The sequence below is a fragment of the Babylonia areolata genome, chromosome 34, assembly GCF_041734735.1.
Source record: "Babylonia areolata isolate BAREFJ2019XMU chromosome 34, ASM4173473v1, whole genome shotgun sequence".
NCBI classification, from domain to species: domain Eukaryota; kingdom Metazoa; phylum Mollusca; class Gastropoda; order Neogastropoda; family Buccinidae; genus Babylonia; species Babylonia areolata.
In genome coordinates, this window is record NC_134909.1 from 13,240,908 (window position 1) to 13,268,513 (window position 27,606).

Here is a 27,606-nt window from a genome sequence, read left to right on the forward strand (position 1 = left end):
ACGCACACACAAAAGAAAGCACGAAGCACACGTGAGGCAATGAGAGATGGAACGACACGCAAACCACACCCACCTCCCCCGCACACACGAACACCCACACAAAACACACAAAATGGAAGCGTGCACAAAGATGGAAGTGCACACGCACGCGCACACACACCCGCTTCACACACACACATACACTATGCAAACTTTGTTTTCACTACACACACACATACACACACACACTATGCAAACACACTGTACATCCACACTCACTCACACACACACACACACACACACACACACACACACACACACACACACACACTATGCAAACACACACACACTCTCAATCTCACACACACACACAAACACAAACACACACACACACACACACACAAACTCTCGTTACCAAACAAAACACAATGAAGGATACCTCCTTACAGTTAAACAGAACAAAATAAAATCATATTCCTTGTCAACATACGACCATGCATTCACTTTCCTCCCACAGACTTAGCACAGAACACACACATTACGTAAATAAAACCCACACATAAGCACGCACACAAATCATTCAATTTTAAACACAGTAGTTAACACGTCACATAAGTTCACACATTTTTCTACACACATACACTGAATGTTCTGAACATGTATATATATATATATTCACGCACACATACCCATTCACCCTCCAACCACAAACAATGTGTGTAACACACACAGGCACACATTTACGAGAGCAAACACACATGTAAGCACACACATGAACACAGATACTGACACGGCGCTCATGATCTGAAAATGACACATTTTTGTTTTCAGTGCACACACATAGACAAATCTGTTCCTGCCCTCTTTTGGTATGACACCCTCCTCTATCTCACGGACTTTCTCATTCACTGATTGTCCTTCTTGATGAAGAAGTGTGTGCTTAACTTTATGCTAACACACACACACATGCGTACACACACACACACACACACACACAGTCATCACCAAGAACGAAACAAAATGGAAACCATATAAAAACAGACAAGACAGGAGAAACGTAAACGGATCAGAGCCAATGGGACTCCTAATCAAACTCTGTGTGTGCGTGTGTGTGCGTGTGCGTGTGTGTGCGTGTGCGCATGTGTGCGTGCGGGCGTGTGTGTGCGTGCGTGTGCGTTTTGTGAATTCAGTGAAAGAATAAAATAAAACTGAAAAATATGCTTTTTTAATTGTATGTGTGCCCATCATGTGAGCATGCATGGTGCATGTGTGTAGGCATGCATGAGTCCATACATGTGCATGCATCAGGCATTCAAGTATTGATATATATATATATTCATATTCGTGTGTGTGTGGGTGTGCACGTGCGCGCGTCTGTGTCTGTGTGTGTACATGCATGTCTCTGTTCATGAATAACGCTACTAAAATTGATAAAAAATTTTTTTTTTTAAACCAAAAAACAGCCCGTAATGTATTCACACAAAATGAATGCATGCTCACATGATCTAACACGTTTGTGTGTGTGTGTCTATTCCCTTGGAAAAAAAACTTGCATATGCATGCTCACATGCCTGTGCTTAAGTATGAGTGCACGCAAACACGCTCTTGCTGATATGCAAAGGAAGACTGCACACTAAGTATCTGCACACCTTAAGAGAGAAAACAAATATATGCAGCAGCTGTGAAAGGGTTAACTGTCCATACAACAATATAAACCCTTTCTCTACAGATGTATTCTTCTATCAACATCACATCACATCAGTGAAAAACAAACTGTGTATATATATATATATATATATATATATATATATATATATATATATATATATATATATATATATATATATATATATATATATATATATATATTGTATTTGTATTTCTTTTTTTCACAACAGATTTCTCTGTGTGAAATTCGGGCTGCTGTCCCCAGGGAGAGCGCGTCGCTACACTACAGCGCCACCCATTTTTTTTTTTGTATTCTTTCCTGCGTGCAGTTTTATTTGTTTTTCCTATCGATGTGGATTTTTCTACAGAGTTTTGCCAGGAACAACCCTTTTGTTGCCGTGGGTTCTTTTACGTGCGCTAAGTGCATGCTGCACACAGGACCTCGGTTTATCGTCTCATCTGAATGACTAGCGTCCAGACCACCACTCAAGGTCCAGTGGAGGGGGAGAAAATATCGGCAGCTGAGCCGTGATTCGAACCAGCGCGCTCAGATTCTCTCGCTTCCTAGGCGGACGCGTTACCTCCAGGCCATCACTCCACAATATATATATATATGTCAACGTGCCAGACATCACCTGACAAGTCTGTGAGGGTGAAGTAATACATTTTGCACACAGTTTTCAAGACCCAATAATCATCGGAGAAATGAGCAAGAATACAAACAAAAACACTGTAAAAAGCATCACAGCTTTCAAAATGTGAACTGTTATGTCAATAATTACAAGGAAGACACCACCACCAACAACAACAATAACAAACTGAAAAAAAAAAAAAAATCCTGCTGCACTCATTCATTCTTTAAACTAGCACATTCATCCATTGTTACAGGTTTGCCGAGTCAGAAAAGTAAGAAAACATGTCAACCTTAATCCCCCCCCATCTCTCTCTCCCTCTCTCAAACACACACATGAATACACACACACACACACACACATTCAAACAAGACTCATCACTCACACATACACAAACACGCACACATGCACACAACACACACTCACAATTACACACACACACTCACAAACACACACACAAAACATAAAACACACACACACACACACACATACAAAGAAACACACAACCCCACCCCCCACCCCTCCACACACACACACACACACACACACACAGAAACATGTGCAGAACAATCGCTATAAAAAATAAGAAGACAATGATGAATGAAAACAGAGGATAGAAGACAACTACAATAACAACAAAACACACAAAAAAAACAACAAGATGACGAGGAGAAAACAGAAAAGAAAAAGAAGAAAAAAAAAAGAAAACACAGAAGCAGAAGAAGAAGAAGAAGAAAAAGAAAACATGGCAGAAAAGGAAGAAGAAGAAAATGAAAAAGGCAAAATAGAATAAGAAAGACAAGAAGAAGAAGAAGAAATAGAATAAGAGAATGAAGAAGGAAGAAAACAAAAAAGAAGATAATCAAGAAGAAGAAGAAAACAAAGAAGAAGAAAATGAAAAAGGCAAAATAGAAGAAGAAGAAGAAAAAGGAAAAATAGAATAAGAGAATGAAGAAGGAAGAAAACAAAGAAGAAGATAATCAAGAAGAAGAAGAAAACAAAGAAGAAAATGAAGAAGATAATCAAGAAAACAAAGAAGAAAACAAAGAAGAAGATAATCAAGAAGAAGAAGAAAACAAAGAAGAAAATGAAGAAGATAATCAAGAAGAAGAAGAAGGAAGAAAACAAAGAAGAAGATAATCAAGAAGAAGAAGAAGAAAACAAAGAAGATAATCAAGAAGAAGAAGAAAACAAAGAAGAAAACGAAGAAGAAGATAATCAAGAAGAAGAAGAAGAAGAAAGAAGAAAACAAAGAAGAAGATAATCAAGAACAACAAGAAGGAAGAAAACGAAGAAGAAGATAATCAAGAAGAAGAAGAAGAAAACAAAAGAAGATAATCAAGAAGAAGAAGAAAACAAAGAAGATAATCAAGAAGAAGAAGAAAACAAAGAAGATAATCAAGAAGAAGAAGGAAGAAAACAAAGAAGAAGATAATCAAGAAGAAGAAGAAAATGAAGAAAACGAAGAAGAAGAAAAGTGAAGAAAAAGATGAGGGTGAGGAAACTTTCACAACATGCAAATCTCACCTGCATCTGGGTTTGACACAAAGAGAGATAACAAGTTGTTTTTGAAACCTCTAGCCGTGAACACGTGTTCGACATTCACACCTCACACCAAATACATCTACAACACGCAGCTGTTGTGTTGTGTTGTGTTGTGTTGTGTTGTGTTGTGTTGCACTGAGATGTCTTCTCTTGTTTTGTCTTACTCTTGCTCTGTGTTGTCTTGCATCGTACTGTCATGAGCTGGAGTGTACTGAATCACAAGACGGGTCGTCTTTTCACTGTTAGCCGCGCGAAATTTGGCCAAGCAGAGCAAACCTATCGATAGGCCTAGTTTGCATCAGTTTGACATGGTACAGTATATGACACCAAATTACTTTTCGTCACAGCAGACGTCTCTGAGTGAAATTTAGGCTGCTCTCCTCAAGGAGAGAGCATCACTACGAATAACACCCACACCGTACTCAGGTACGAACACAAAAACCTGTGCTCTTTTCCCTCCTCTCCTGTCTAAAAGCACACAAACGTGTACATGACACACTAAACATACACACACACAAACGTGTATACACAAAACACAAACATGCACTCAAAAACAAATCATATCTGCCCCACTTCTTCCAACACATCTGACATAGCGAAAGTTCTTCCAACACAAAAACACGTCTAATGCTCACAGCACAAAACCTGGCACCCTCACGCAACAAACCCATGAAGCAACCCTTTGCTTATATAACACATACACACGCTCATGCCCTCACACTCACACACACACACACACACACACACACACACAAAATGAAATGAAAGCACACACACACACACACACACAAACTCTGATGTCAGCACTACCACAATCTGTCATCCCCATCAATCGCTCCATTTATTTTCTTCTCATTCACACACACACTCACACACACTACACATTCACCCACCAACCTAACACACACACACACACACACACACACACACACACACACACACCCTGAAATCTACACACACACACACACACACACACACACACACACACACAACCTCAAACCCACCAACACCCACCTCCACCGACAAAAAAAAACACACACCACCCACCTACACACCCACACCTACACATTCTCCCTCTCACACCCACACACCCACATAAACACACCCACCACACACACACATACACAGTCACCCCGCACCCCTCCAAGCACCCCCTCCACACACACACACACCCATCCATCCCCCAACCAGACCTACCTCCGACCCCAGACACGTCCCGTTCTTCAGAATCTCCCGCGAGGGGTCGCCGCCGTTGCAGCAGCCGTTGACAACGGTGGCCAGGTCCTTCTTCTCGGGGCACCGCGAGTCGTCGCCATCGTCCTCCCCCATGCAGGAGGAGCGGTCGTCGCTGGGAGTGGAGGCCCCTGAGGAGCGCTGACGCTCAAACTCCTGCTGGAAGGGTTCGCACTTGCCGTCCGTCACTGCCGAGATGAGCTGTCGCACCTTGTCGTCTCCGTACTCGCCTGCCGCCACCTCCATGACTGGAGAGAGAGAATGCCGATGTGAATGCGAATATTTTATTCAGATAATTGTATCTGTGTTTGCGTTACCCCTTTTGTCACAACAGATTTCTCCATGTGAAATTCGGGCTGCTCTCCCCAGGGACACAGCCCCTGTCTGAAGGGGGTATTACAGTTTCAGTTTCGGTAGCTCAAGGAGGCGTCGCTGCGTTCGGACAAATCCATATACGCTACACCACATCTGCCAAGCAGATGCCTGACCAGCAGCGTAACCCAACGCGCTTAGTCAGGCCTTGAGAGAAAAAAAAAAAAAAAAAAAAAAAATATATATATATATATATATATATATTACAGAATTGTATATGAAGAATATTTCATAATATGAACATACATTCTAAACAAATGTAAACAGAAATAGTATAACATGAAACACATGACTGGAGAGAGAGAGAGATAGAGGGAGGGACACAGATGCAGATGATTTACTCATTAAGGCCATGACCCCATATGAAAGAGAGGCAATAACAAGCTACGTAGATATCACCGTAACTGGCGAGAGAGAGAGGGAGGGAGGGAGAGACGCAGATGAAGATGATTTACTCATTAAGGCCATAACCCCATATGAAAGAGAGGCAATAACAAGACATGTAAATATCACCGTAACTGACGAGAGAGAGAGGGAGGGAGAGAGACGCAGATGAAGATGCAGATGATTATCATTAAGGCCATGACCCCATATGAAAGAGAGGCAATAACAAGCTATGTAGATATCACCGTAACTGGCGAGAGAGAGAGAGAGGGAGGGAGAGAGAGACGCAGATGAAGATGCAGATGATTTACTCATTAAGGCCATAGCCCCATATGAATGAGAGGCAATATGTAGATATCACCGTAACTGGCGAGAGAGAGAGAGGGAGGGAGAGAGAGACACAGATGAAGATGCAGATGATTTACTCATTAAGGCCATAGCCCCCCAGTTAAACTGAATGAGAGGCGATAACAACAAGACACGTAGATATCACCGCAATAAGCATTCAACCGTTTACATAACTAAAGAAATTTGGACAATACTGTTTCTCTTAACTTCAAAGCTTTATATAGGTAGGAGAGAGAGAGAGAGAGAGAGAGAGAAACCAGGGACGGAGAGGCGTGGAGTTGATTCATCATCATCATCATCATCATCATAACAAGAAAGGCAAGGCCTTCAAAACTCACTTGTGATACACTTTAAAAAAAATCCATGTTTTTATGTATTGAGTATAATGCATTTACTGTTATATTTATATTTTTTGTATTCTCTAAACTTGGCACTTTGATCTGATATTCGACCCAACAAAGGATCTGTCATTATTATCATTTTTTGTTCAAACAGGAACTTCTTTTGCTAAGCATGGAAGTTTTATTTATTGCAAACGCTTTGGTGTAGATAGCAGAACAAGGGAAATTACTCTGCTGGGGAACTTGGTTTGCTTTAAGCTGATCTTTCTCAACTTAAACATTACATTTTGAAATTATACTTAATACATAAAAAGCTTGGATTTTTTATAAAAAGTGCATCACAAGTGAGTCTTGAAGGCCTTGCCTCTCTTGTTTCAAAATGTAATGTTTAAGATGAGAAAGATCAGTTTAAAGCAAATTAACTCCACTAGCATTACAGAGTAATTTCCCCTTTTTTACAACCGCACCAAAACGTTTGCAAAATAAATAAAAATTCCATGCTTAGCAAAAGAAGTTCCTGTTTGAACAAAAAATGATAATAATGACTGCTCTAGCTGTTGGGTCAGAATATCAGATCAAAGTGCCAAGTTTAGAGAATACAAAAAATATAAATATAACAGTAAATGCAGTTTGCATATAATTAGGCTTCATTCTTTATTTTTTTTGTGCCAATCCCAGAAGCGCAATATTGTTTTAAACAAGATGACTGGAAAGAACTGGATTTTTCCTATTTTTATGCCAAATTTGGTGTCAACTGACAAAGTAGTTGCAGAGAAAATGTCAATGTTAAAGTTTACCACGGACACACAGACACACAGACACACACACAACCGAACAGCGGGTTAAAACATAGACTCACTTTGTTTACACAAGTGAGTCAATAATAACAACAATATTAATAGATCAAGTATAATAACAACAAAAATTATAGTCATAACAATACCTATAATAATAAAACAATAGTAATAATAGCAACAATGATATTTACAATAAGAATTATTAGATTAAGAATAAGAATTATAATAACAAAATCAGAAAAAGAAGAGTAACAATAATAAGAATATAAATTATCATCATCATCATAACAATAACAATTATAACAACAGCAAGTTCAGAAAGGTCAGGGGCAAAGGGAAGGCACTGACTGTTGATGGAAGTTTTGTGGCACTACAACACAACACAACACAACATAAATACAACACATTATAGTTGTCCTGACGACAAGTCGGCCAAAACATTTACTCGTCCCTCCTAACTGATACTTGCCCTCCCTAAGATTGAAGAGACGGTTAAAATAACTACTTGCAGCGCAATAATAAGCCAGCAGACATACTACAGAAGTCAGCAGACATATTGTAGAAGTAGTAATCATGACATAAAATGAAAAGCTAAGAGGGTGGGGGTAGTGGGAGGGGCGGCTGTGAAGGTGATGTTGTCCGTCACACATAACAAGTGTGTATGTATATATGACAGTGTGGAAATGTTACTACAGGCAGTGGGTATCACAGGAAAAGAAAGGGCGTGAGTGTGGAGATGCCACTACAGGTAGTATGCATCACAGGAAAAGGAAAGAAACAAGAATGGAGGTGTTTACTACAGGTAATATTTATCAACAGGTAGTATGCATCACAGGAAAAAGAAAAGAAAAAAGAAAGGATAGAGGTTTTACCACAGGTAGTATCTATCAACAGGTAGTATGCATCACAGGAAAAAGGAAAGAAAAAAGAAAGGATGGAGGTGTTTACTACAGGTAGTATCTATCAACAGGTAGTATGCATCACAGGTAAAAAGGTAAGAAAAAAGAAAGAATGGAGGTGTTACTACAGGTAGTATCTATCAACAGGTAGTATGCATCACAGAAAAAGGAAAGAAAAAAGAAAGGATGGAGGTGTTTACTACAGGTAGTATCTATCAACAGGTAGCATGTATCACAGAAAAAGGTAAGAAAAAAGAAAGAATGGAGGTGTTACTACAGGTAGTATCTATCAACAGGTAGTATGCATCACAGGTAAAAAGGAAAGAAACAAGAAAGAATGGAGGTGTTACTACAGGTAGTATCTATCAACAGGTAGTATGCATCACAGAAAAAGGAAAGAAAAAAGAAAGGATGGAGGTGTTTACTACAGGTAGTATCTATCAACAGGTAGTATGCATCACAGAAAAAGGTAAGAAAAAAGAAAGAATGGAGGTGTTACTACAGGTAGTATCTATCAACAGGTAGTATGCATCACAGGAAAAAGAAAAGAAAAAAGAAAGGATAGAGGTTTTACCACAGGTAGTATCTATCAACAGGTAGTATGCATCACAGGAAAAAGGTAAGAAACAAGAAAGAATGGAGGTATTACTACAGGTAGTATCTATCAACAGGTAGTATGTATCACAGGAAAAGGAAAGAAACAAGAAAGAATGGAGGTGTTTACTACAGGTAGTATCTATCAACAGGTAGTATGCATCACAGAAAAAGGAAAGAAAAAAGAAAGGATAGAGGTTTTACCACAGGTAGTATCTATCAACAGGTAGCACGCATCACAGGAAAAAGGTAAGAAAAAAGAAAGAATGGAGGTGTTACTACAGGTAGTATCTATCAACAGGTAGTATGCATCACAGGTAAAAAGGAAAGAAACAAGAAAGGATGGAGATGTTACTACAGGTAGTATCTATCAACAGGTAGTATGCATCACAGGATGGAGGTGTTACTACAGGTAGTATCTATCAACAGGTAGTATGCATCACAGAAAAAGGTAAGAAAAAAGAAAGAATGGAGGTGTTACCACAGGTAGTATCTATCAACAGGTAGTATGCATCACAGGAAAAAGAAAAGAAAAAAGAAAGGATGGAGGTGTTTACTACAGGTAGTATCTATCAACAGGTAGTATGTATCACAGAAAAAGGTAAGAAAAAAGAAAGGATGGAGGTGTTACTACAGGTAGTATCTATCAACAGGTAGTATGCATCACAGGAAAAAGGAAAGAAAAAAGAAAGAATGGAGGTGTTACTACAGGTAGTATCTATCAACAGGTAGTATGCATCACAGGTAAAAAGGAAAGAAACAAGAAAGGATGGAGGTGTTACTACAGGTAGTATCTATCAACAGGTAGTATGCATCACAGGAAAAAGAAAAGAAAAAAGAAAGAATGGAGGTGTTACTACAGGTAGTATCTATCAACAGGTAGTATGCATCACAGGATGGAGGTGTTACTACAGGTTACTATCTATCACCAGGTAGTATGCATCACAGGAAAAAGGAAAGAAAAAAGAAAGAATGGAGGTGTTACTACAGGTAGTATCTATCAACAGGTAGTATGCATCACAGGATGGAGGTTGTTACTACAGGTAGTATCTATCAACAGGTAGTATGCATCACAGGTAAAAGGAAAGAAACAAGAAAGGCTGGAGGTGTTACTACAGGTAGTATCTATCAACAGGTAGTATGCATCACAGGTAAAAGGAAAGAAACAAGAAAGGATGGAGGTGTTACTACAGGTAGTATCTATCAACAGGTAGTATGCATCACAGGAAAAAGAAAAGAAAAAAGAAAGAATGGAGGTGTTACTACAGGTAGTATCTACCAACAGGTAGTATGCATCACAGGAAAAAGAAAAGAAAAAAGAAAGAATGGAGGTGTTACTACAGGTAGTATCTATCAACAGGTAGTATGCACCACAGGAAAAAGAAAAGAAAAAAGAAAGAATGGAGGTGTTACTACAGGTAGTATCTATCAACAGATAGTATACATCACAGGAAAAGGGAAAGAAAAAAGAAAGAATGGAGGTGTTACTACAGGTATTATCTACCAACAGGTAGTATGCATCACAGGAAAAAGGAAAGAAAAAAGAAAGAATGGAGGTGTTACTACAGGTAGTATCTATCAACAGGTAGTATGTATCACAGGAAAAAGAAAAGAAAAAAGAAAGGATGGACATGTTACTACAGGTAGTATCTATCAACAGGTAGTATGCATCACAGGATGGAGGTGTTACTACAGGTAGTTACTATCTATCAACAGGTAGTATGCATCGCAGGATGGAGGTGTTACTACAGGTAGTATCTATCAACAGGTAGTATGCATCACAGGATGGAGGTGTTACTACAGGTAGTATCTATCAACAGGTAGTATGCATCACAGGAAAAAGAAAAGAAAAAAGAAAGGATGGACATGTTACTACAGGTAGCATCTATCAACAAGTAGTACGCATCACAGGAAGGAGGTGTTACCACAGGTAGTATCTATCAACAGGTAGCACGCATCACAGGTAAAAAGGAAAGAACAGCAAAGAGGTGAGGGTGGTGTTGGGGGGGTGGAGGGGGGCACTGACCATAGTCTGCAGGGTTGTGGTACTTGGGGCACTGCAGCCCCTGGGCCTGGAAGTAGGGCAGCAGAGCCTGCACCGTGCCGCGGTACACACACTTCCCCTCCACCAGCATGTACAGCTGTCACAGCAACCAGTCAGCAGTCAGCAACAACAGTCAACAATCAAGAATAAACAATCAAAAATCAACAATCAAAAACAACGGTCAAGAATCAAGAATCAACAATCAAGGACAACAGTCAAGAATCAACAATCAAGAACAACAGTCAAGAATCAACAATCAAGAACTAGTCAACAATCAAGAATAAACAATCAAAAATCAACAACAATCAAAAACAACGGTCAAGAATCAACAATCAAGAACTACAGTCAAGAAACAAGAATCAACAATCAAGAACTACAGTCAAGAAACAAGAATCAACAATCAAGAACTACAGTCAAGAATCAACAATCAAGAACAACCAGTCAAGAATCAACAATCAAAAACAACGGTCAAGAATCAACAATCAAGAACAACAGTCAAGAATCAACAATCAAGAACAACAGTCAACAATCAACAATCAAGAACAACAGTCAAGAATCAACAATCAAGAACAACAGTCAACAATCAACAATCAAGGATAATAGTCATGAATCCATGAATCAACAATCGACAATCAAGGACAATAGTCAAGAATCAACAATCAAGGACAATAGCCAAGAATCAGGAACAACAGTCAACAATCAACAATCAAGGATAATAGTCATGAATCCATGAATCAACAATCAACAATCAAGGACAATAGTCAAGAATCAACAATCAAGGACAATAGTCAAGAATCAGGAACAACAGTCAACAATCACCAACGATCAAGGACAACAGTCAAGAACAAACAATCAAGGACAACAGTCAAGAATCAACAATCAAGAACAACAGTCAACAATCAAAAACTAGTCAACTATCAACAATCAAGGACAATAGTCAAGAATCAACAATCAACAATCAAGAACAGTCAAGAATCGACAATCAAGAACAACAGTCAAAAATCAACAGTCAAGAACAAACACAACACACACACATTGGCAGAAACCAATCAGACCTGAAATTCACATCAACACACACACACCAATCTGAACCCCACCCCCCAACCCCCCACACACACTCCTCCCTCACCCTCACCCTCACCCCCTTCCCACCCCTGCCACCGACACAAAGAACCAAAGGCACAAGTCTTACATGGTCAAACATCTCAAACAGTTTGGCACTGGGCTGGTGGATGGTGCAGATGATCGTGCGTCCCCCTGCAGCTAGTTTCTTCAGCAGAGACACGCACTGGAAACACGACGCGCTGTCCAGACCGCTGAAAACACCAAGCGAGTCAAGTCAGTTTCTTCTGCAGAGACACGCACTTGGGCACAGGTACAGTCACTTTCACACACATGAACCCAGTAGATGCCTCTGACGTTAACTGTTCCATTAATTTTTCTATAAAGGATTGAAAAAATAAATTAATAAATAAACTGAACATGAACATTAAAAATATACATATATACGAGGTATGTTCAAATAGTATCCGACCTTAATTTTTTGTGCATAAACAAATGAAACTAGGGAGGCGTGGTTTGGTGCACGTATGTAGGCGACCCTAATGCGCATGTGTGGATTTTTTCCCGCCTGCAGAAGCTGTCAGTCTATGGCAGACCGCCGATGAGTGAGGAAGTGAAAGTGAGCGCCGTCGGATTTTCATTTTTGACAAAATGACTGAAAAACTCGAACAACGCTACTGCATCAGATTCTGTGTCAAGCTTGACGATTCCCAAGTGGAAACGATCTGTAAGATTCAACAGGCCTTCAGGCACGAAGCAATGGGCATCACACAGATAAAGGAGTGGTACAACCGCTTCAAAGATGGCCATACATCAGTGGAGAGTGAAGCACATTCTGGTAGGCCCTCAACATCCCGAAATGAGATTGTCATTGACCAGTTGAGTACCCTGGTGATGAAGGATTGTCTAATCACAATCAGAGAACATGAAGACGAGGTGGGTGTCAGCATTGGATCAGTACATTCCATTATGCAGGAGGATTTGGGCTTGAGGAGAATCTCAGCAAAGTTCGTACCAAAGCTGCCAACGACTGAGCAGAAGCAACTCCGTATGGAGATCGCACAGGACATGCTGGAGACTGAGAACAGTGATCCCAACTTTCTCAATACAGTGATCACTGGCGATGAGTCCCGGGTTTATGGGTATGACCCAGAAACCAAGTTGCAGTCATCACAATGGAAGCATCCAACATCCCAGAGGCCAAAAAAAGCAAGGCAGGCCCGTAGCAATGTCAAAGTCATGCTGACCGTCTTCTTTGACTCCAGTGGCATGGTGTTATCATGAGTACGCACCACAAGGCACAACCATCACCATCACGGCTCATCATCATCATCATCATCATCATCAGTGGTACCTGGTGGGCTCATCATCATCATCATCATCATCATCAGTGGTACCTGGTGGGCTCATCATCATCATCATCATCATCAGTGGTACCTGGTGGGCTCATCATCATCATCATCAGTGGTACCTGGTGGGCTCATCATCATCATCATCAGTGTTACCTGGTGGTCTCATCATCATCATCATCACCATCATCATCATCAGTGATACCTGGTGGGCTCATCATCATCATCACCATCATCATCATCATCATCATCAGTGATACCTGGTGGGCTCATCATCACCATCATCATCAGTGGTACCTGGTGGGCTCATCATCATCATCATCAGCAGTTGTACCTGGTGGGCTCATCATCTTCATCATCATCATCAGTGATACCTGGCGGGCTCATCATCATCATCACCATCATCATCAGTGATACTTGGTGGGCTCATCATCATCATCACCATCACCATCATCATCATCAGTGGTACCTGGTGGGCTCATCATCACCATCATCATCATCATCATCAGTGATACCTGGTGGGCTCATCATCATCATCATCAGTGGTACCTGGTGGGCTCATCATCATCATCATCATCATCATCATCAGTTGTACCTGGTGGGCTCATCATCATCTTCATCATCATCATCATCATCACCATCATCATCATCATCATCATCAGTGATACCTGGTGGGCTCATCATCATCATCATCAGTGATACTTGGTGGGCTCATCATCATCATCATCAGTTGTACCTGGTGGGCTCATCATCATCATCATCATCATCAGTGGTACCTGGTGGGCTCATCATCATCATCATCATCAGTGGTACCTGGCGGTCTCATCATCATCATCATCATCAGTGATACCTGGTGGGCTCATCATCATCATCATCATCATCATCAGTGGTACCTGGTGGGCTCATCGAAGAACATGATGGGCGGGTTGTTGACCAGCTCCAGGGCTATGGACAGACGTTTACGCTGACCGCCCGACAGGTTGCCCGCCCTTGTCTTCTTCGCTTCCGTCAGACCCAGGATGTCCAGGATTTCGTCCACCTGTCACACACACACACACACACCATCTCTTGTTCCAGCCTTGAAAGATTGCACCTGTACCTTACATTTCTACAGCTGATTAAGATTTCTCCATCTTCTAATATCATCATCTTAGATGAAGAGACTATAAATAAATAAACGAATATCCATCTTCATAGATTTAAAACAAAGATGGCGGTAAATGATAAGAACGTGCTGTGTAATATATATATATATATATATTACGTCAGAAAGATTGCTTGAGTAAGAACTAGGATGTCCAGGATTTCATCAACTTATACCACACCCACACTCACACCTCTTGTACTAATCTCACAGGAATCCACCTCTACATTATATTACCACTGTTCAGGCTTTGAAACACCAACCAATCCGACTGAATGTCGCATGAGAGCTTTGCTGATGACACACAACTTTATCAGTCGGCTTCCATAGCTGAATTTGATGCACTGGTGACTCAAACACAGGAGTGCATTGCTGGCCTAAAGGACTGGATGACTCTCAACAAGCTGCAATTAAATGATGATAAGACTGAATTGATGATAACCTGTCCAAAGAAGTTTCGTCAACATCCTTCCTTTCCTGACTCTGTTCTGATCAATAGCACACCTGTTTCGCTTTCTCCCTCTGTTCGCAGTCTTGGTGTAATCCTGGACCAGTCTCTTTCCTTCCAACAGCACATTTCGAATATCTGTAAAGTTGCCTATTTGGAACTGCGTAGAATCAGCTCTATCCGCCACTATCTCTCAACCGATGCAACCAAGACACTTGTATGCTCTCTGGTTCTCTCAAGATTGGATTACTGCAACTCTCTTTTGGCCGGCCTTCCCAAATACCTGTTAGACAGACTCCAACGAATTCAGAATAACGCTGCCAGACTCATTTGCAGAGCTTCTAAATTTGACCATGTTTCTCCTCTCCTTCAGTCTCTCCACTGGTTGCCTGTTTCTGATCAAATAGACTATAAGCTATCCACTCGGACCTTTTCTGCAGTCAACGGATCTGGCCCCAAGTATCTTTCTGAACTCATCCATATCTATACCCCGTCTCGCCAGCTCCGTTCTTCCTCTGATACTCGACTTCTCAGGATACCTCACGTCAGAAGTAAGACCTATGGACACAGATCGTTTTCTTTTCAATCACCAAAGACGTGGAACAAGCTCCCTGATAACCTCCGTCATTCTGATTCCCTCGCATCTTTTAAATCTCGTCTCAAAACTCACCTTTTCCCTCAGCAATAAGTTCAATTGTGGCAGGTCCACAACTACATGCATGTATATGAATGTGTATTGTGTGCGCGTGTGTTTATGTAAGTTTGTGCCTGCCTATGTGTGCGTATTTGTTAGGGTAGCTGTTAGATACACATGTATGTTAAAATGTATGTATGCAGTGTGTGTGTGTGTGCGTGCGTGCGTGCGTGTGTGTGTGCGCGTGCGTGCGTGCGTGTGTGTGTGTGTGTGTGGTCACAGTTTGGTGTGCGTATGTAACATAGATATAATGTTTTATGTTATCAAAAGCGTTTTTGTAAAGCACCTAGAGCAGATTTCTGGATAGTGTGCTATATAAGTATCCATTATTATTATTAATGCAACAGATAAAACCTTCTGGTGCCATTTCTCACGGGATGACAGCACCCACTATCCCCAACTAACCATTTTCCATGGGATGACAACACCAACTACCCCTCCACCCACTATTATGACAAAATACATTAAAATACAGTATGCATAAAGACAAAGACCAACTATCCCAATATCCACCGTTACAACAACACAATACAGTACAAATACAGCACAGATAAAGACAAACACCAACTATCCCCCAACCAAAATTTCAACACAACACAATATAGTACGACACAACACAATACAATACAAAACAGTACAGATATAAAGATGAACACCAACTATCCCCCACTTCTACGTGGTGGCAGTCTCTACTCTGGGAGGGACGCTCACTCAGTCTGGCTCCACGACTAAGCCATTATTGTCGTTAGTAGGGGGCTTAGTAGGTGGTGTCCTAAGTACGTAAAATCAGAACAGGCACCACTGAACACCACTGAAGTGACTCAGCAGCAGTGCAGGGTCTCCTCTGGTGTGTGGCCTCCTGGCGACCTAACATCGATGGTTCCCTGTGGACTGCCGACGCTGGAACTGCGACGGACGAGCCCGGGTGTGGCCGTGTATGGGGGAATCTAAATGAGCGGCGTGGGAGTAATGCCACTGAAACGGTGCAGATGATGGACAGCAAAAAAAAAAAAAAAGAGGGAGAGAGAAAGAACTCTGACTCAAAGGACTTTGTTCTGACAGCAGGGATGTAAAGCAGACATGTATCGGAAGAAGACCAGAGCTGACAGGATGGGATGTATATGTGGATGATGTCTGATATTTGATTTTATGTAAATGGTTTTTTTTTGTTTTTTTTGGTTTTTTTCTCCTTTGCACAGAAGGTTATATTTCTCAACATGGAAACTTGCATCACAAATTTTGTTGTTGTTTTTTTTTGAAGGACAAAGAACAGAAGAAAAGAAAACAAACAAAACAAACAATCAAAAAACAGAAAATACACAAACAAACAAACAAAAAAGCATATCAATACCCTATAAAATTCAGCACAGCCAAAGATGAACACCAACCACACCAACACTCCACTTCCACCATGACTTCTTCTTCTTCTGCGTTCACTCGTATGTACACAAGTGGGCTTTTACGTGTATGACCGTTTTTACCCTGCCATGTAGGCAGCCATACTCCGTTTTCAGGGGTGTGCATGCTGGGTATGTTCTTGTTTCCATAACCCACCGAACGCTGACATGGATTACAGGATCTTTAACGTGCATATTTGATCTTCTGCTTGCATACACACACGAAGGGGGTTCAGGCACTAGCAGGTCTGCACATATGTTGACCTGGGAGATCGTAAAAATCTCCACCCACCAGGCACCGTCACCGTGATTCAAACCCGGGACCCTCAGACTGACAGTTCAACGCTTTAACCACTCGGCTATTGCGCCCGTCCACCATGACAATACAACACAATACATCGACACAGCACAATATAAAATACAGCATCAGAACAAGACGAACACCACCCCCACCACCCACCATTTCCCGCTTCTCGCGGGCTGACAGCTGCTCGTCCAGTTTGAGGTTGGCGGAGCACATCATGGCCTCCTCCACAGACAGGTGAGGCAGCAGGTGGTCGTCCTGCATGATGTAACACGACATCTTGCGAAAGGTGCGCAGGTCTCGCTCCCTTTTGCCCACCGTGATGGTGCCTATCACGTTCTTCGTCCTGAAAAAAAAAATTGAGAGGAAAGGAAAAGAAAGGAAATGAAATGGAACGGACTGCGTGAGAAGAACGGTGATCAGGTTGACTATGACGATGATGATTATGATAGTCATAATAATTATCATTATTACCAATATTATGATTGCTGTTGTTGTTGAGAGAGAGGGAGAGAGACTGACTTGTATCCAGCAACAATGCCCATAACTATGGACATGAGAGAAGAAACAGACTGACATTTTATTGTCATTACCTCTAAGGTCATATTGACATGGGAGTGACAAGAGTCATTTTACATAATACCACAACACATTTAGCTTGTTCCAACAGTATCAAAGCATTATCACTCAATACCACACTCTCATACATTCTCAGCGAGAGAGACAGAGAGAGAGAGAGACAGAGAGAAAGAAAGGTGGAGAGACTGACTTGTATCCAGCAACGATGTCCATGAGCGTCGACTTGCCGGCACCAGAAGGCCCCATGATAGCCGTCAGCTGACCACTGCTGAACTTTCCCGAGATTGACTTGAGAATCATCTTCTGGCCTGCAACAATATTTACACACCCACCTTATTCACTCATTCTCGGAATGCTGGAGGATGACTGAGAGTGATCTAACAAAGCTGCTAACCTTCCACATAAAAATCTCTCCAAAGAATCCTGCCAGCTTTCTGGAAACACCACCTCCAATCAACAACTACCTGCCCAGCTCAATCAAGAGATCAAGGTGACCATCACCATGAGGTGGTGGTGGAAATGGACTGGACACACCATGCAAAGGGAGCCAGGTGACATCACCCAGACAGCGATTCACTGGACACCAGAAGGCAGACACAAGACAGGAAGGACAAAGAACACCTGGCACAGAACATTTATTTATTATTATTATTATTTATTATTATTATTACTACTATCTTTTTTATATTATAATTATTATTTATTTATTTATGTAAGCTTATCTATTATTTATTCACCTTTCTTTTTTTCTTTTTTTTCTTTTTTTTCTTTTTTTCTCAAGGCCTGACTTAGCGCGTTGGGTTACGCTGCTGGTCAGGCATCTGCCTGGCAGATGTGGTGTAGCGTATATGGATTTGTCCGAACGCAGTGACGCCTCCTTGAGCTGCTGAAACTGAAACTGAAAGCACAGAACAGTTGAAGAACTCAAGACCCTGAAGCACACCTGGGGAACCATTCAGAGACTGGCCCAAAAGAGACAAGAGTGGCAGATCTTTGCTGTGCCCTACATGCCACAGGGAACAACAGGCAGCAAATTATTCACTCCTTCACAGGCGCTGTTTGTTTGTGTTAGTGAGGTCTCTAATAATAGCCACAAGTCATTACCTCCCCCCACACCACACCACACTCTCCCTCACCACCACCTCGCGCGCACGCACGCACACACACCAATTACCTTTAGTCCTGGACCCCTCTGACAAACTACCGCAGGTCAGCAAACTCAATATCAATGGCAAAACAACGCTTGAGGGAACACAAACACACACACACTTACACCCTATCTATACCCCTCTTTGACAAAATACCACAGGCCCCAAACTCAATATTCACAGCATAACACTTGAGGGAGCACACACACACACACACACACACACACACACACAAACACACAACCCCTACCCCTTGCATTTGTATTTCTTTTTATCACAACAGATTTCTCTGTGTGAAATTCGGGCTGCTCTCCCCAGGGAGAGCGCGTCGCTACACTACAGCGCCACCCATTTTTTTTGTGTATTTTTTCCTGCATGCAGTTTTATTTGTTTTTCCTATCGATGTGGATTTTTCTACAGAATTTTGCCAGGAACAACCCTTTTGTTGCCGTGGGTTCTTTTAAGTGCGCTAAGTGCATGCTGCACACGGGACCTCAGTTTATCGTCTCATCCGAATGACTAGCGTCCAGACCACCACTCAAGGTCTAGTGGAGGGGGAGAAAATATCGGCGGCTGAACCGTGATTCGAACCAGCGCGCTCAGATTCTCTCGCTTCCTAGGCGGACGCGTTACCTCTAGGCCATCACTCCCTTACCTTTATTCCTGGACCCCTCTTTGACAAAATATTGCAGGTCCCGAAATTCGATGTCAACAGCACGACGACGCTTGAGGTGGGAGCTGTTGCGGGCATCCTTGCTGGTGATGGAGCCTCGAACACTACCTCCACCATCCGTCAAAGACCGCTTAGGGTCTGGTGACTTGAGCAGCTGGCCCAAGTGCTTGGGGATTTGAACCTGTGAAAGACAGCACATTGCCTGTTTAACGTGGATGTACTACGTGTGTCATGTGTGTCTCGTTTGCAGTGGTAAGAGGGCAAGCAAGGGATGACAGGATGGTAGGGTTAACACATGGGTATGTGCAAACAAACACATTGTGATGATGTACACACACACACGCACATGCATACATCCCACCCAAGCTATGCACTCAGGTTCACACAAACACATACACATTTAGTGCCATACCACACACGCTCCAAACCATGTACACACACAAACACACACCTACACCCACATACACACTCACCACAACATGCACCAAACTACACACACACACTTACACACACACACCAAACCATGCAAACCCACACACACAGTGACATACACACTGACACACACAATGACACACACACACACCAAACCATGCACACAAACACACACACACAAAGCCCTGACATCATCATCAAAACAATCTACATATGTTGTGCAGTTTGCTCGCTTGTCTCTGTCAATCTCCGCATTCCTGAATACATCCATTCCTTTTACTGAGCTGTTTGTAAGCTGTTTCATTCATGGGAAGGTTTCGCAGATATAATCATTCTGATTCTGATTCACCACAGCATTTTGACAGATCTGAACCACACATTAGTTGCTCTACACTATAAGTGGGTTAAAGTTGAGGAAAACAGTATCGACTAACCATCCACAATAAATTGAATAATACAGCACCATGACGATAACAACAACAACAACAACAAAACAAGAGCTGCAGAATGCCGGAAACACACTTACCTGAACAGATAGAAGCTCCGCCATTCTGATCAATCCTCCCTACACGCTCCCTCTGGCAGGTCAAAGTTTCCCCTGACCTTTCTGATAAGGCTCTGTCACAGGACACACTTTCTTAACACCCAGAGAAGGCTACTTCCTCAGGCTAAGGTCAGGTCAGGGGGTCAAGGTCAAAACAAGGTCAACAGCAATAATGCGGGCTCCGAACATCAGTGTGACTAAAAATCCCAACATCAAGAGCAGTTCCTTTTCTTTCTGGCTTTTTTTCACCCTCCAAAATTAAGAAGATCAGAATGGCTTCCAATGGTTGCAGGTTCAGGGGGAAGAGAGCTAAGTTTCTTTCGTTGATATCAGCGGCGAGTGTCACAGGATGCCAGCCTACACTGCAGAGTTCGCTCCCCTGTGGCAGTGCTGGTCACCTGTCCCCGCTGTCAGCACTGAAATCACATCAATGCTCGTGTGTCAGTTCAACATCATCAACAACAAATATCATTAGTACAACTTTAACAACAACAGTTGTTGTTCTATTAACATCAACAACAACTGCTGTCAGTACAACATCAACAATTAATGTTAGTAAAACACCAACAATTGTTGTTAGTACAAAATCAACAATTGTTCTTATAACGCTCATAATGCTAGAACAACATCAATGACTCTTGTTAGTACAGCATCAACAATTGTTCTTATAATGTTTGCACAACATGAACACAGTTGTTAGCAAAATACAATTGTAGACTTTAGCATGATATCATTAATTGGTGTCATGTTAGTACAACATCCACAACTGTTGCAAGAACAACATCCGAAGCCGTTGTTAGTACAACATGAACAACTGCTGTTAGTGCAACATAACTGTTAGTATGGTGTTAATACAACATCAACAACTGTTTTGTCAATGTTAGCACAAGATCAACAATTGTTGTTCTACTGTTTGCACAAAAATTAATATCAATAACTGTTCAACATCAACATCTGTTGCTATATCATTAGAACAACATCAACAAAGGCTGTTACAATGTCAAAACAGCATCAACAACTATTGTTAGTAAAACATCAGCAACTGTAGATAGTAAGTACATGTACAATATCAACAAATGTTTTTATGTTCTTAGTTCAACACCAAATATTCAGTCTCCGCCTATACTTAACTAATTACCTCCCCTGTCTCCCAAGAGTGTGGAATACCTAATTACCTCCCTTATCTGCCAATGATGATAACTACTCATCTAATTACATCCACTATCTTCTGACAAAGAGGATAAAATCACTTATCTAATTCATCCCCAATCTCCCACTGGAGCACACCAGTGCTTATTTCACCCTTGGAAAATACTTATGTCTTTAGTTATCTTGTCTCTGTTTCACCCTGAACAATGGTTTTGTACAAACTAAAACTACTATATTGCATTGCATTGCATTGTGTTACACTGTTTAACTCTTTTGTCACAAAAGAATTCTATGTGAGAAATATGGGCTGCTCTCCCCAGACAGCACATCGCTACAAATAAAACACTACCTTTTTTTTCTTTTCTTTTCTTCTGACTGCAAGTGTATTTGTTTTCCTGTCAAAATTGACTTTTCTGAATTACTTAGAAAGGGACAACCCTTTTATTGCCATGGGTTCTTTTGCAAAAAATGTAAAGTGCAAACTGCACACTGGACTTTGGTTAATCGTCTCACCCACCTTCAGACCACCAGTCAAGGTCTAGTGGCAGGGGAGAAAATACTGGCGAGTGTGGGATTCGAACCAGCTGGCTAAAATTCTCTCGCTTCCCAGGCAAACGCATTACCACATGGCCAACACTCCTCTTTTGGTCGAGCGGTAGTCAGCCCCTGAGTGATGACCTCACCAGGGACATGTGACACAGATCAATAGTCTGGCACACCACCAAGACAAAGGTCCCACAGCACCACCGCTTCATACATTGTTTATGATAGGATGTTCCTAAAGGGCACATTGCATCTCTCACACATGTTAACTCGTACATGCGTGCTTCCACACATGCACACATGTGCATACTTGCTTGCGCACACAATATGAACATGCACACACACATAAATGGTGAGAGAGAGAGAGAGAGGATTGCCACGCCTATCACACCCAACCGCCATACACAGGCGGCAAGTGAAAAATGCAAACACACGCAGACACACATACACACGCACACAAAAGCAAAGGCACATGTTCACACACACACACACACACACACACACACACACACACACACACACACACAACACAACACACACACATACACACACACACACAAACACATCACAACACAACACAACACAACACAACACACACACACACACACAACACACACACACACACACACACACACAAAACACAACACACACACAACACAACACAACACAACACACACAAAACACAACACACACACAACACACACACAAAACACAACACACACACACACACACACACACACAACACAACACAACACAACACACACAAAACACAACACACACACACACACAACACAACACAACACACACACATACACACACACACACAATCACATCACAACACAACACAACACAACACAACACAACACAACACAACACAACACACACACACACACACACACAAAACACAACACACACACACACACATACACACACACACACACACAGTGACACACACACACACAACACAACACAACACAACACACACACACAACACAACACACAACACACACACACACACACACACACACACACAACACACCACAACACAAACACACACACACAACACAACACAACACACATACACACACACACACACACACACACACACACCCGGAATCACTCTATGGCCCCACCATGATGCGTCATCACTGCATAATCCGATAATGACACAAAGTACAAAGTCAGGGGTCACCAGACGCACTGACAGTTTCTAATGACCAATGTGGATCAGTCTTCTTACTCTTCATAAAAAAAAAATGTATAATTCTCTCAATCAAAATTTCCAGAGTAACAACAAAATTTCTGTATTTCCAGATTTGGAAATCTAAATGCGTCCTTTCATCACATTTATTGTAAACACTGACACTCACTAATTCACACACACATACATGGATGCAGACACGCATGCATACACATGTATTATATCTGACTGGCAGCCTGTCCCAAGGTATAAAGAGAGAGAATGTGAGAGAGAATAGGAGAGAAAGGAGAGAGAAAGAGGGAAGGAGAGTGCTTACACTTGTACAATCTGTTCAGACTCTGACTTCTGAATATATATTGATATACAGATAGATAGATAGATAGATAGATATATATATTGTGTGTGTGTGTGGAGGGGTATCTGCATGCATGTGTGTAAAAAAAACAAAAAAACAAAACAAAAAAAAAGCAAGCAAATTTGTAAGTACATAGAAACAGAATAAAAAGAAGCATACACAGAAGGCAATTCAAAAATGACAACAGGCCTTATAGAGTGAACTCCTGCGCACTCTTAACGTACACATGCTTTCATGTGTACACAAACACACACTTATGTGCAAAAATATACACACACGCATATAAGGCTAATAAATGTACCACTTTGCAGTCTCATAGATTCCCTTCACCAACATCTGAACATGTATACCCAGGCCCCATCCTCTATCTACACACACATGTATCAAAACGTATTCACATGCACACATCTTGCAGACACACACCTGACAAGTCTTATGCTATCTATAATCTAAAGAGGTGTGTGTGTAAGTGACTGGGATGAACAATCATAGAGCAAATGCAGCCTACTTCTAATTGCACCAGTAACATAAGACCATTCAGACATAAGACCAAATCAAACCCATTTAATTATCATTTCTGTGCATCCAGCAGCAGCACACACTTTTGGCACTCTGTGCTGAGTTGTTAACATGCAGTACTGTCTGCCTTGTTTCGTTTGTCAGTACACATGCTGTCTGTACCATCAAAGCTCTCTCACCACAGCTGGTCATTTGAACAAGTCTTCATGCCAGCAGATAATCAAATTTGCTCATGTCCAGTAGGATTTTTTGCTGAATGACTGAATCAGCATGACTGTGCACTTCTTATCATTTTCCAAAATGTTTCATTTCGCATTTCACAACAAATTCGTATAACTGCAAAATTCATTTTAAACTGTGTTATTTATCATAAATATACCGGTGTGCGTGAGAGAGCATGTGTCTGCCTATCTGCATGTCTGTGTCTGTGTGTATTTTAAAGGTTTGCATTTGGGTAATTTCTTGAGCAGACTGCAATTCAGACTAACCACATGTAAAGTTCTATCTGAATACAGGATTAAGATTTAAAACCCATATGAAAAAAAAGGATAAATAAAAATAAAATTGTGTATACATTTAAAGAAAATTCCAATGGATGAAGACAGATAGAAAGACAGACATACAGAGTGAGCAAGAAAGAGAGAAGAGATAGAGAGAGAAAAAAAATGGAAAGGAAAACCTTATGGAAACAAACCTGCAGAAATGCACCAATCATGACACTAATCATGACACTGGCAATCAATTAACTGATAATGGTCAGGCAAAACTGTTCAAAATTGAGAAAAACATCTGCTTCAGCTTATCAATATTCTCTAATTTCACTGCTGTTCTAATGGTAGTCATGATATTTTTTCCTGATACACCAGATTTAGATTATGAATATATAACAAAATCAAAAATAACAAATCAGTAGATCAGAGGTGAAAGAAAAACAGTGCAAAATTGATTAAGTGCAAAATACTTACTTTCTGTATATTACTTAACATTGTTCTCCTTCCTCTAAAACGGCAGTGGTCAAATTACAATGAGCAATAGAAACAAAGAAAACAAAGTAGGAAGGAAATCTGGGAAGAAAAATAAAGTAGGAAGGAAATCTCGTTCGGCTTTTCTGGTAATACTTAACTGAACATGTATGTGGCAGTATGTTCTTACTTGGACTGCTCCCTTTGTTCGAGTTATACGTTCTTATGACAAAATAATATTGCTGCCTTTGTCTCAGTCGCGCGCTATCATTATATATTCCTGCCTTTGTCAACGTCCCAAAAGATCAAAATGACATCCGTGATGAAGCTTACCAGTGCATTCCCGCCTGAAGGAAGGTAGGTTAACTTGAAGTCTTTGTCCGTCCTTGACATAACTGCACCTTAACAATCCCCCCAGACAATGTTCTACACTCTGTCGCTGCCTGGTTAGCTCGTGACAAGGACTGAGTAATGGAAACTATGTCCTCAACTGATCATCTGGGGTAAAGTCCAGTCAGCAAGTAAGTAGTACGCAGCACACTCCTCCCGTGCTTGTTTAGATTCCGTTTCTAATTTTAGACCACCACCATCTGACCGCATAAATTATGACACGCTGGAACAGAAGCAGACGTTAAAATTCAGTCCTACAGACGACACACTGCATGGCGACATGGCATATCTGGTTTTATTAGGAAAGTATAATTGCCTGGGTTTCAGTGTATACCTAACTGAAAAGGACTGTGACGAAAGAGTAAAATAATAAATTAACTTCTTACCCTTCTCTTGTCAGAAGGAAGCACATTCACACATGCAATGTAAGGTTGTAACGTCACGTGATAACCGGAAGTTTACGTATCTAAGAGAAGATTACTCGCGTGTACTTTCAGTTTCTGTTTCCAAGGGGGCGTCATAACATACGAACTGGTCCATTTTCGCTGTATCACGTCTGCTAAAAAGTTGGAGCAGATACCTTACCTACTCATTAACCCAAGGCGCTGGTCTTGAGCCGTATACTTTTAGGTTCTTCTTCGTGTTTGTGTTTTCCTTATTCAGATAGTTTAGACGTGCATTGTAACGATACATTACAATGTTTTATGCAACACTCTACTTTTCAAAACCAATTATGGATTACTCAACAACAGAGATATGAATATGTCCACAATTCTTTATTATTATTATTATTAGAGAGAGAGAGAGATTTATTTTTGCTAATTGGATTGTTGTGTTGTGGTTTTTGTTCAAAGTTTGTCATATTTGCTCAGCCTTGTTCTCACTCCCCCCCCCCCCCCCCCCCCCCACACACACACACACCACACACACACACACACACACACACACACACACACACACACACACACACACACACACACACACACACCACACTGTGTACACTGTCAAGGTTTTTGCTGACCTTTGTTGTCACAAGTGTAGCCTTTTGTGTGTGTGTGTGTGTGTGTGTGTGTGTGTGTGTGTGTGTGTGTGTGTGTGTGTGTGTGTGTGTGTGTGTGTGTGTGTGTGTGTGCTGAGCTTTATATCTGTGCTGTTGGTTTTTCTTCTCAATGAACATGGATGCCATGGGTTTTGCAATGTTGTCATGTCTTCACCAAGCTTCTTTGTCAGGATTTTTGTAGAGAGCTTTGTTGGCGCAGTTTTTCTTGAATCACAGTGCCTTGCATGCATGCCTCCTATGTGTGTAAACAAACACACAGATGCTTGTTTGTCAAGTAAGTTACTTGAACTTGAACTTGAACTTGAACTGTACGATGTTTTAGGTCTTGAAGACCTGTTCATCGCTCCGTGTGGGTCGTCAGTTGTACATACTAAATTTGCATGTGTGGCTTATTGGCAAGACGGATTGTACTTGCCTGGCTTGTTCTTCCAGTAGACATCCAGTCTGTTCTTAAAGGCATTCACCGATGGTGCCAAGACCACTTTGTCTGGGAGACTGTTCCATGTCTTGGTGACCCTTTCACTGAAAAAGTGTTTCCTGGTGTCGCAGTGGGTGTGGTGCGGGAACAGTTTCTTCGCGTTTCCTCTGCTGCCTGATTCCTCAGCAGTTTCAAGTTTTGGTTTTTCGGTTCTGTGGAGTCCGTGGACACACTTGAATGTGTCTATCATATCCCCTCTGAGTCGTCTGTGTTCCAGGCTAGGCAGGTCGAGTCGTTCTAGTCTTTCCGCGAAAGGTAGCTCACCGATCGAGGAGATCAGCTTTGTGGCTCAGCGCTGCACGTCCTCTAGCTGCTTACATAATGTCTTGTGTCTAGGTT

General features: G+C 41.4%; 1 protein-coding gene across 4 annotated transcripts in view; it reads right to left on the reverse strand.

The window, feature by feature from the left end:
* The window catches only part of LOC143277622 (ATP-binding cassette sub-family G member 4-like), a 41,273-nt gene extending 15,108 nt beyond the window's left edge, over positions 1-26,165 (reverse strand). For 3 of the 4 annotated variants that reach the window (XM_076582506.1, XM_076582505.1, XM_076582503.1), the window contains exons 1-9: positions 26,116-26,165; positions 20,593-21,026; positions 19,617-19,815; positions 18,004-18,121; positions 17,391-17,580; positions 14,141-14,286; positions 12,029-12,152; positions 10,819-10,933; positions 5,022-5,305 (exon numbers count right to left, since the gene is read on the reverse strand). In XM_076582506.1, coding sequence (XP_076438621.1) covers positions 5,022-5,305; positions 10,819-10,933; positions 12,029-12,152; positions 14,141-14,286; positions 17,391-17,580; positions 18,004-18,121; positions 19,617-19,815; positions 20,593-20,616 — 1,200 coding nt within the window. In that variant the 5' untranslated portion in view covers positions 20,617-21,026; positions 26,116-26,165. Of the gene's footprint in view, positions 1-5,021; positions 5,306-10,818; positions 10,934-12,028; positions 12,153-14,140; positions 14,287-17,390; positions 17,581-18,003; positions 18,122-19,616; positions 19,816-20,592; positions 21,027-25,672; positions 25,848-26,115 lie in introns of those variants that run through there. The other variant, XM_076582504.1, reaches the window with a different exon arrangement.
* Positions 26,166-27,606: the final 1,441 nt, after the last annotated feature.